We start from the raw sequence: 12,163 nt of genomic DNA on the forward strand, positions 1-12,163 counted from the left end.
ATTTAAGATCATGAGAGATGATAACACCAAGGAATTTGGTCTCTGTGACCCTAAGAACCACTTCGTCATGGATGTAGATTGGAAGTATCTCATGATGATCTTTCCTAAAATCCACAACCATCTCAGCAGTTTTTTTAGTGTTGAGTACAATATTATTGGCTTTACACCAGTCACATATTCTTTCCACCTCACTCCGATACAAGTCTTCAGCATTTCCCCTGATGAGACCAATCAGTGTCATATCATCGGCAAATTTCAAGATTTTTACTGAGTCTGCTGAAGAGATGCAATCATTCGTATAGAGAGAAAACAGTAACGGGGACAAAACACACCCCTGAGGTGCCCCGATGTTTGTGACCAAGGTGTCCGAAGTGAATGGTCCAACTTTTACACTCTGTATCCTGGCTGTCAGGAAGTTATAAATCCACAAGCATAACATGACATTCTTTTGTCATGTAAGGGACCCATAGACAGCTGCTGGCCGATCAGCCAACCCCATCTCTCCCAAATCCTCCATACGCATGAACACTAGTTGTAGCTTAATTAACCAGACTATTACCCCACCTTGTCTCCACAACTAGCTTTACCGAGTGCTTTGCGTTATACAAGAGAGCAGCTGCCAGATTCCAGTGGAGGCAATGTATCTCTCCAAAAACGAAAGGTAGTCCCAAACGGAACATGTTGGATCCTTATCCCACAAATCACCTGTCATTGGAGAATCTGGAAGCCTCTGTACAAATAGACTGTTGGCCAACAGGTTTGTCTGACTTAAAGGCCCTGTCACACTAAGCGAGATCGCTGCTGAGTCACAAGTATTGTGACGTAATAGCGATCTCACCAACGATATCGCTATGTGTGACACGGATCAGCGACCAGCGCCCCTGCCGGGTATCGCTGATCGTGCCCGAAATGTTTGGACTTTTTTTGGTCGCTCGTGTCCCGCAGTGTAGCATGCATCGTTACGTTTGACACCTAGCCCAACGACCTCGTTAGCGACTCAGAAGCGAGACAAAGGCGTGGATTTGCGTTCCCGTTTCCACGCCTCCCTCTGCTCCGATTGGTGGTCGCTACAGCGTCCTGATTGGTGGGCTTGCTTTTAAAAGAAGTTAACATAATAGCGCTTCAGTTCTTTGTTCCTGACCCGGGTGTGTCCTAGTTCAGATCCTGTTTGCGTTCAACGGCTGCGACTCCACATTGTCTCATCTGCTTTTTCATCTGTATTCAACAGTGCTTCTATAGCCTGTGTTTATGGTGTGTTTATGTCACCTTTTAAAGGCAAGGCCGCCAATCAGGATGCAGTAGCGACCACCAATCAGAGCGAAGAGGGAGTGAAAAAGGGAACGCAATCCCCGCCTGTGTAAATACAGTGTCACATAATACATCCCTCATCGAGCTGTGAATCGTCAAGAGAGTCTGCAATGTGACAGGATCTCAACGACCGCCGACATCGTTACAAAGGTCGCTACGGCACGCCAGATCGTTGCTCCGTCGTTGGGTACATCGGACTGTTTGATATCTCAATAACGACCACATAGCAATGCGGCAACAATACCTGCCATGTCGTATCGTTGTCGGGATCGTTATAGCGTCGCTATGTGTGACGGGACCTTTAGTCTAAGCCTTCCGTCGTGAACAGATTTAACACTTATGCTATGTTCACATGTCTAGTAGTCATCTGTCAGAATGGATCCAGCAGCAATCTGTTGACAAAAAAGGTTGGGCAGACACAACTTCTTTTGTCTAAGATGAAAGAAAAAACAGATTTCAACTGGATCCTTTTTTTTCTCAACCAGACAATAAGTTGTGACTGCACAATTTTTTTGTGAATAGATTGTTGGTATCTCTTTCTGATGAATGGCTGCTGGACATGTGAATATAGCCATAGAATTTCTCCTCTTCAGTGAGAGTATGCATATTTGCAACCCTGAACGACAGATGTGGGTTGGCAGTCATCTAGATCTGCCAGGAATAGTTGATGCAAAAGATGAAAAAAGAAAAGCTACGGCTCCTCCTAACGCAATAAACCCAATATAAGGTGGAGATGTATGTATATTAGTGAGGAGTGCACTCACTTTTTGGGGTTGTGTAATTACGGGTTCACCCTACTAAAGGCTTGTGGAATTGTGGTCTGTCAGGTGCTGCCAATTTCCTGAGCGGTGGTAGGACAAGTAACACTGCAGGAAACACAATGATTTCGCCCAAAAAAACAAATTGCAGGCCATGGACGCTGCTGATCATGACTGTCCAATAAACAGAAGTGCTCAAGGTTTCTCTGTAGCCATCCTAAGTCATGTGGTAAGGCTCGATAGAAGGTCAATATTGACTTTTAGGATTGCTACTTCCAGTAGGTGGTACTAGTTCTAGTCCAGACAATGTGCATATTTCACAAAGGAGCATTTCGGCTTAAAAGTCTCCTCACCTTGGCATGTTAGGGTACCGTTACACCTAGCGACTCACCAGCGATCCCGACCAGCGATATGACGCGGTCAGGATCGCTGGTGCATCGCTAGGTGGTCGCTAGTGAGCTGCCACACAGGCAGATCTCACTAGCGACATCGCTGGGGACGGGGATCGCTACTTACCTGTCAGACGCGGCGATCCTGCGTCCTCCCGCCCGCGTCCACGCGTCGCTCGTCGCCGCAGGAAGTGACCGACGAGGAATGATCCAGGAGCTTCTCGCGCGATCAGCGATAACCAGCGGGGGAGCCGGTCGGAGGTAAGTATCAGACACAGCGATATCGCTAGCAATATCGCTGCAACGTCACAAAATCGGTGACTTTACAGCGATATTGCTAGCGATATCGCAGTGTGTAACTGGCGCTTTAGGCTTGACCTGTCACCCTCAGCAAGGAGAAACGTTACCCCTTGGATCCCGGTCAAACGACTCTCAAGCAACGAAATCGAATCTCACACTTTGCACTGGCGAGGGGCAGAACCCCGAAACACAGTGTCTACAACTTGAGATTTTGGTTTTGGCTTTTATCCTAAGTCATGTGGCAAGGCTTGTTAAAGGGTCGATATTGACTTTTAAGATTGCTCTGAAGAGACAATTTAGAGATAGGCAGTATGTACACAAAACAGCACAAACACAAGTCATGTATTAAAATTGATAAGGTGATCAAAAAGTATGGACATAGTAATGAAAAGCATTACAAGAAAGATTACTGTAAGTTTTCTGCCAAAAGACAATAGAAACTCTCACTCCAAAGCGAATATGCATGATGCATTGTCCCTCAGACAATTTTATCTTCTATCATGTTTCAGTGATAAAAATTTAAATTTGTTGAGAAATTAGGTGGCCTCTCCAGTTCACTCAAATAAATCGCCTCCATGTAAAATCCTGGACTTTTGACAACCTAAAAAACAGAATGAGAAACATTGACAAATGACACTATAGTAGTATAATTACAATGGGCTCTTTATTGATCCACTTGCTTGTTGACGCCATACCAAGGACGACTGTACAAAAAGAGAATATTCAGTTGTGCTGGAAATGTAATGCAACTGCTTGTAAGAAAAGGAAATTGATTATTCGTAAGCAGTAACACAATGTAGTGGGCACTTCCAGTTTAGACGTGATTGTTTTATTTTTTTTTGTGGGGGGGGGGGTGTTGCACATTGAGCCCCTCTCCTCAGTATGACAAGTGCTGTTTTAAGGTAAACAACAGGTTTCATGAAAGGGGGCAGTTTTGATGTTCTATGGGACTGGGGAACTGGCCGATTAAGACTGATAAGCCTGACAATGATCCCTCGAAAAAAATTACATTCAAATTGGTAGGAAGAAAGTGTTTTTTTTTTCTTCTTTTAAAGCCACCCATTAGCGCTAACTACCCTATAAGTTAATGAGGCTTGCCGCATGACACAGAACTTTTTAAAAATGAAGAGAAACCCACCCACACACAGCTATTTTGGGGCAGTATAGCAATTGACCGGGTGAGAGGCCATAGAAAGAAACACAAACATACAATCCAGGATCGGACTGACCCACCAGACAATTTACATGAAAATAAGTCCTATGATGTTCAGGAGAAGATAGCACCAAATGAAGCTGACTTTGGAGCTGATGATTTGCCCCTAAGAACTACCATAAATTGATCCTTATTGACACCATAGCTTGGGTCCACGAGTCCCAGACCACCCGAGCATGGCATTGTGCAGAACACATTTAGTTTTTTTTTTTTTTTTTTTTTACTATGTAGTACTGGGTATTGTTTGGTTTGCTTGACTTGTTACCTCTGTACCCATATATTTGGTTAGGTGATTGCATAATCTTTACATTTATTTACTTTACAATTAGTATTTTTATGGGGATCAAATGAGAAACTTTCATTATTAGCCTGAATCATTTAAATGGCAGATTTTTCAGGCCACCTATCAAGATCCTTGAAAATATTAGTTTCCATCTTCTCTGACATTTCAATATGATCTATCTAAGCTTTTATCCTTCTCTCCCCCTCCCTTTTTTTCTCGATAGGTGTAGCTGATGAACTAGGCCTTGCAGAAGAATGCAGACGCCGGGGACAGAATGCTTTGCCGTCCAGCAGTAGGTCTTCCAGAACTCACAAATCTACTGGCCTTTCCAGGAATGGTCACACCTACATTAGTGACGAGGAGGAGGAGGACCGGCTGCGGGGCTCAAACCTCTTTGGGGATTCTCATCTTTATTCCTCAGGTGTGCAAAGAGAGAGTGGAGAGGAGGTTGTAGATAATGATGCGTGTATCAATCAGTCAAGTAAATGCACAACTCTGCCAGAGAAAAGCCACAAGCGCTGCTGCATCCTGCTGTAATAACAGGTTTCTATGTCTAGTGAGGAAAAACATATGGATTTTTCAGCTGTCAGAAACATAACTTATTGTTCTTCGAGTGTACCTAAAGATATTCTACAGATATTGTCCTCCTTATCTGCAGCGTACAGTAATCCACTACTTTTTTGTTAATGACCTACCTTGCGATTGGCAATCAATATATGATCGGTGGCGCTGCGACACCTGACAGCTCCAAGTTAGTGGTTACCGTCGCCGCATGGAAGTTCTCGGCTGATACCGGAACACAACAGCACAGTCTTTTCTATAGTGGCCGCGGCCTGGTACTGCAGATCCATCACCTATTCTTGTGAATCTGCAGTACCCGGCTGAAGCCATAAAAAAGCAGTAGCTAACCTCCTTAAGTTTACAGAGGACTATGTGCTGCCAAAGTGAATGATTTTAGGCCTACTAAAAATTAATTTCCAACCTGTTTAGACAGGCTAATAAATGGAACTTACAACCTGTCATTCCCTAGCTATCAACCCATCTAAAAGGGTGGTATACCGTATATGTTAGTTGTCCTAAAGCTTCACAGGGTGACTGCACATTCTCCTAAATTTATACATGTGAGGGGACTCGATAAAATAAAGATCCAACCACTATAAGGTATTAAAGAAGCCCTCCCATGAATATTTTTTTTCATTAAATCTGTTCATATGTGCTTGTAGGGTAGTGTGAGGATATTAATACAGTTGCGTACCTCTGCTTTCTCAGGGATTCAGCACTATTCTGCTCCCTTTCTCAGTGACGTCACCCCACTTAACAATACCTGTCTCACTCTCTGCTCTATACGTGACGGACGTCTCTTTTACAATGTAAGTCTATGACTCCTTGTTCTGATGCTCCATAGGCTTACATTGTAAAAGCCACTTCTGGGTCACGCACAGTGTGATTCGGAGAGTTTGCAGAGCAGTGACGTCACTGAGAAGAGGAGGCGGAAGGGGAGCATATTAATACACTATATTACATGAATATACACACAGATTTAATGAAAAAAATATTCATGGGAGTTCTTCTTTAAGAAAATCAGTGAGCACAGAAATTAAGGGTTGTTCTCACGGGACTGATGAACTGCAGATTTGCATGCCAGAAGTACATGGTACCAGCAAAGTGAATAAGGCTTAAATGTCAGATATAATATTGGAAGAAATTCACAACTGAAATGGACCTGCAGTGTGTGGACTTAAAATGCAAAAGGCGGAACCTGCAATAAAAAAAAAATTGAAGTATTCCTCCAGATTTTTTGCCGCTACAAATCCAAGCCGTAGGATCATCCACCTTTAGTGTAGGTCCAGATGTAGCATCTTTTTTTGTGAATAATTTCCATAGCAGACACGCAAGCAATCCGCAGTTTGGATTTCCATGCAGAATCTGTAAGGAGGTTAACAAAAAGTCGATGGTTTTGCTGTGGATTCGGGAGAAATTCAAAAACAATACGTTACTTATGTATGTGATTGTAGAATTTGTTTTTACCTTTCACATCTGCTGGAGAAGTTTGTAAATGGTTGTTACAAAATGCTCGAAAACAATGACGCTTCTCACATTGAAATCCACTTTGCATGGCCAGATCCGCAGGGGAAATTTCAATTTTTCGAGTATGCGGTCAAGAAAAACTCTTCCACAAATATTCTGCTGTAAGTTGCAGCATATTTGTGGCACAGACTCTGCAAGATAAATCTTCAGGAAAAATCCCACATAAATATATGTACCACGATATTCCATTCTAAGATAAATTTACAGTTGTTCTATTTCAACAACACAAAAAACGATGGCAAAATTGTATGTAATACCTGCTGTTATACCACTATCCGCATCCCATAGTCTGTCTAGAGATTGTTGGCTGCATTAATTGATCAATGAAGATTCCTCTAGTTTTTTGGCTTCTAATATTCAAATCGCTCTATTTCTGAATCCCACCTTATCAATCCAGGTTGGACTTTTGCATCCCACATTTCTTACCATGACGTGAGTCTCACCCCTGTGCAGTTCTGGAATGGCACATTTCTTCACTAGTGTCGTTGTAGCAAAGTGGAATTTGTGCGTTTTTCTCCCTGTCGGCTTATTTCTTGCTGATATTCGTTAATCCCTTCCAAGAGCTTTACTGTCCGTTCTTATCCTCTTTCCTTACAATGTTTCTCCCTATGAACATATAAAAAGTCTAAAGTTTAAGGGACGCTCACTAACAATATAAGTAGTCAGCAGCGACAGGTGATCCTTCAGGCCACGGAACTCCAGGTGCGGAGAGCAGATCCAGACTTGAAATAGTTATATATAATTGTATCTGCCTTTTAATAACCCCTTAGTGGCCGAGCCAAATTTTTGAAATCTGACCAGTGTCACTTTATGTGGTAATAACTCTGGAACGCTTCAGCATATCTCATTGATTGAGATTGTTTGTTTGTTTTTTTCATGACACTTTGTTCTTTATGGCAATGATAAGTTGTTGTCAATATTTTCTGTGTTTATGTATACAAATTTCAGGAATTGTACAACAATTTCAAAAACGTAGCTATTTTCAAACTTAGAGTGATTTAACTCTTTAATACAGATAGCCATACCATAAAAAAATTAATAAATAACATTTACCTCATCTTTGCTTTACATCAGCATCATTTGTAAAACGTTGTTTTGTTCGCATTTTAGAAGGTTTAGAAATGTAGCAGTCATTTTTCAAGGAAATGTACAAAACCTATTTTTTTTAAGGGACCTATTAAGTTTGGAAGTGATTTTGGGGGTCCTAAATATTGGAAACCCCCAAAAGTGATATCATTTTAAAAACAGCGCCCCTCAATGTATTTAAAATTGCTCTCAGGTAGTTTATTAACCCTTCAAGTGCTTTTCAGGAATTAATGCAAAGTGGCAAAATAGAAAGGAAGAAATTGATTTTTACCACCTAAATGTTGCTGTCTTCTGAACAAGCCTCTATGGCCGGCAGACTTAAAGGCCGTTATTTGGCCATAAATTACCATGGCAAACATCAGAACCACACGATCAAGATATCTCAGGGTGCCGATAGGGTTGAAGAGGGAACCCCCACACTCTGTCAACCATCTAAATGCTGTAGTCATTATTGATAGCAACATTTAAGGGGTTAAACAACTATAGTCAGTACCAGCACAAATCATGGCAGGTGCAGCAAGTTGTCAGCTATAGTGCACAGCCGACAGCTACAGGATTGTCACCCCTCAGGGGGATGCTAGTCTCTGATAACACAGGTCAGTAAAAAGACGTATTGGTGGTCACTAAGGGGTTAAACTCCTTTTTGAGGATGCATACATGTGTAAGATGCCTGTATATGTATTTTCTGGAGATAAGCTTGTATGTTTGACTCCATAACAGAAATACTAACTGCAAGACAACTTAAAAAAAAAAAGCAACGACTCTCATTGCTGCCTCCACTTATCCTAAATCCCAGTAATGCCTCTTTGCATGACATATTGTAATCCACTGAGTTGTGAGAACACTATGGAAGTGGACGACTATCACGTCATCTATCGCCATAAAAAAAAAATCGGACGTGATTTATAGTTGCCTTATGTAAGTTTTCCTCTGTTTTCATGTTAGACTATGCTCACATTCCCGTTCATACTTTCTATTTGTCTGTTATGTCTTAAGAAAAATGGAATTAAAGGGGTTATCCCTTTTCAGAAAATCTTGTAAAATACCAAATCTTAAGGTCTCCTAATGCAGCCCTGAGTCTCTGGCGCGGCTCCGGTTTCCGGTATTGTCTGCAGCACTGTCGTCACGTCATGAGTGTAGACGCGCCCTACAGAGCAGCTGAGCTCACCAATTGGCTGTTGATGTGACATCCGTGTTGCGGCCCATACCAGTCACCAAGATCAGTGCCAGAGACTCGGCACATTACCGAGGGACAGTGGGTCACAGACTACAGCCAGGGGAGGCTGATTTTCTGATAGGTAACAACCTGCTTAGTGTCAAAAATGGATTGTTTTCAAACAGAAGTTGCGGACCCCATAGATTATTATTTGGTCCACCTTTGTTCCGGTATGTGTCAGTTTTTAGAATGGAAGAAAAAGTTCTGCAGGATTTGCTTTTTCTTCTGTGGTGAGAACAGAGACAAAAAAGGAACTTGGACAGACCCCATAATAATCATTGGGGTCCCTCTGCTACCGTTTACATCAGTTGTGAAAAGGATCAGCTTTTGACGTTGTTCCGTTAGTCTCTCCCTCAAAACAGAGCAGACAAATAGATTGTCCGAATAGAGATGTGAACATCATCCGCTGATTTAGGATTTCTAGATTATCTCGATCACCATTTCAGTCTGTTCTCGCTGGTTCCTTGTCAACATTCGATTGATTCTTAATTACCTGCTAGTGTTATATATGGTTTATACAAGATTTTAAAATTATATTAATTGACTTAATAAAGTTAGGAGCATCAGAAGACAGTAGGACTTGACTTTATGAACCATTACATTTCCCAAAAAACATTTGTAGATTTGGCACATGAACCATCACGCACAGTCTGAAGAAATGTTTTGAGGAAGGGGACTCAAACAGCTGGATTATTTCCAAGTAATTAGTAAGAATTATATGCAACTTCCTGGGGAAAAAAAGAAATTTGTCGGCACAGCTCCGTTAGTGCGGTACTAGTCAGTACAGACCAGACAATAACAAGCCATGTTTCAATGGTTTGAGGGACTGTTTAGAGCTAGGGAAGGTGCTGCTTAGCACAAATAGTTCACACCACAACCAGCATGGCTTAGAAGAATATAACAACGTATACTCATTTGTCTACTAGGTGTGCACATCGATCTGTGTTGGTGCTTTTTCTCCACTTTGGTTCCTAGTTCAGTATATGTCCTACACAGGATGTAGCACCCTTTTTTTTTACCATATCAATATGTTTGCTATTTAGTGCACCCTACCCCTATATACAGTATATCATGGCAGTATATAGGTAACCAGTGAATCTCATAAAGTTCCTAAAATCGGATTTAATTTATTGAATTAAATTGCATCTATTTGGGGATTAGGAGCAGCATTTGAAGGATGGAGAAAGCTGAGCACTGTGATAAATGTTATTTATTTTACTTATATAGCGCCATTCATTCCACAGCCCTTTACAGACATCATCATCACTATCACAATCTATATTCCCTATCAGTATGTCTTTGGATTGTGGGAAGAACCCGGAGGAATCCCACAAACACAGTGAGAACATACAAACTCCTGGCAGATGTTGTTCTTGGTGGGATTTGAACCCAGGACCCCAGCGCTGCGAGGCTGCAGTGCTAACCGCATAATACATTCCTGCTCCAAATCGCATAAGTAAATACATGAATCGGATTTTGAGTAGGAAATTTCAACAGTAAATCTTACCAGGTCTCCTAGGAGAGACAGTCAGAGTCCTGCTAATCCGCAGCCTGTGTGAGTGGGTTTATCAGGACTCTTACTGTCTTTCCCAGGAGTCCTGTTAGGATTTATTCTGCTTTTTACTAACACATCCTCTTCCAAATCACAACTTTGTAGATCGGAGCACAACTTTTCCTCTTGTATCAGATGCTGTTCTCAGACACTGCCGCATACAACCTCCAACTTGTTCCCTTTAAGTAGAGTTAATATTTTACCTATTTCTCCGTCGTCATCATTTGACATCTTCAGATTCCTTCCCTAAGTGCTGTGACATTGGGTTGAATCTCAAGCTTACACGAACCTTTTTAATGGATTTGCAGATCACTAGCAGCGGTGAATTGTTTTGGAATTAATGGATGTTAACAACAAGAACGTCCAGTATTTTTTCACCAATATTTCGTAAATGTAGATGATAAACTTTACAACCTGCCAAAGTTGTTCATAGACCATTTTTCCTCAGGACATAAAGAAGCCAGCAAGAGGAAGAGGCAGAAGCAACGAGAGGAGCAGAAGAAAATCAAGTCTTCCAAACCATACCACTAACATGGACCCAAATGATCTACCTACCGTACACCGAAGAGCACCTCCGTTCCATGGCCGCAACATTAACACCTAATTTTGTTTTTGTATATATAATTTTTATTTGAAGCTTTGTCACCTTTATTAGACTGAAAGTAAATGAGTAGAGATGGCTCCTGCCGGGTGGCCCATCGTTCTGCACACTGTGAATTAATTTCCCTCTGTTGGTCCATCTTTACGCTGTGATTGGCCAATGTAAACCTGCTCAGCACAGGGAATCGTCTTCACTGGATGCAGGATAGATTGCGGTGCCATCGAGTTTGGTTCAATGCTTTTGTTATTTTACAGAATTTGCAGGGGTTTAAATTATATTGTGGTTGCACTAGAAATTTTTGTTTTCATTTGTTTGTTTTTTTTGTTTATTTTTTAGTGTATGAAGCAGTCGGTACATAAACGTATATAACATGCTTAGTAGTAAAGGATTTTTAGTTTGGCAGTAGTACAGGTTTGCCCATGCTTGTTAAAAATAAAAATCTGTGTACCCTGCCTTGGAAATAAATGTGCCACACTGGTTCATGTGGAATATGGTCTGTGTTTTTATTTTGTATTGTGAGGTGGGTGTATATTAGTATGTGACCGTTTTGTCTGATTAGGTGATATGTTGCAAACTAACGCTTAATGAGGTTGTTTTCTAAAAATCTCCTAACATGGATGTCATTAATTGGTCTTTCAGGCCCATGAACTATGGACTGTGATTGGATCGCAATGCTGAGTCTGACCGCCAGGTCTGCTGACCCGAGCTTCATATGATTAAAGGGGTTGTCCACTGCTCAGACAATCCCTTCCCAATCCCTATGTTTCCTCCAAGTAAAATAATAACACCTATGCTCACCTCCTGTGCGGGTGCCTTTCCACTGTTGTTGATACTGGCATTCTTGGTGCTGAGAAGGGGTTATCAGAGTATTGGACAATGACTTTAAGAGACTTTGTGGTCAGACCACAAAAATCTGGAGCAAAGTAAACATAAAAAGAACCCCTTATAATCGTTAGTCATGCATATATTGTGGGTAGCAATAATACATTGTAAGTAATTAAAACAATCATAAATTGGGTGACTTTTTAAGAGCAAATTAAAGTTTCTTTATAGTTTCATTGGTGGACATAAGTAACCACGGGGTGTATGTTGCTGTTGCTAGGAGGCTGATACTAGGCAAAAAAGTAAAAATAGCTTGTCCCCAGCAGTATACACCCAGTACTGGCACAAAGAAGCCCAGTTTAAGCTTAGTGTCAGTAGGAGGCGAACCTGGATCTGATCCCAGATCTGCAGTTTTCCTTTTCAGGTCACCTCCTGTTGTGTTTTTTATTAACTTTTTTACTTTGTCTTTCAGGTTCTTCTTCGTCTTCAGGGTAACAGGGTCTAATTTCTCACCTTGTTATCCCACACTTAAGCGACCCAGAGAACA

The 12,163-nt window shown here is 41.5% G+C and overlaps 1 protein-coding gene across 1 annotated transcript in view; it reads left to right on the forward strand.

Moving 5' to 3' along the window:
• Positions 1 to 11,283, forward strand: part of DNAJB6 (DnaJ heat shock protein family (Hsp40) member B6) — a 147,018-nt gene extending 135,735 nt beyond the window's left edge. The window contains exons 9-10 of the mRNA XM_073581603.1: positions 4,475 to 4,672; positions 10,642 to 11,283. Of these exons, the coding sequence (XP_073437704.1) occupies positions 4,475 to 4,672; positions 10,642 to 10,724 (281 nt within the window). The 3' untranslated portion in view covers positions 10,725 to 11,283. The remainder of the gene's footprint in view (positions 1 to 4,474; positions 4,673 to 10,641) is intronic.
• Positions 11,284 to 12,163: the final 880 nt, after the last annotated feature.

Source organism: Dendrobates tinctorius, unplaced genomic scaffold (genome assembly GCF_039654945.1).
Source record: "Dendrobates tinctorius isolate UK_male_01 unplaced genomic scaffold, ASM3965494v1 ptg000070l, whole genome shotgun sequence".
Taxonomy (NCBI): domain Eukaryota; kingdom Metazoa; phylum Chordata; class Amphibia; order Anura; family Dendrobatidae; genus Dendrobates; species Dendrobates tinctorius.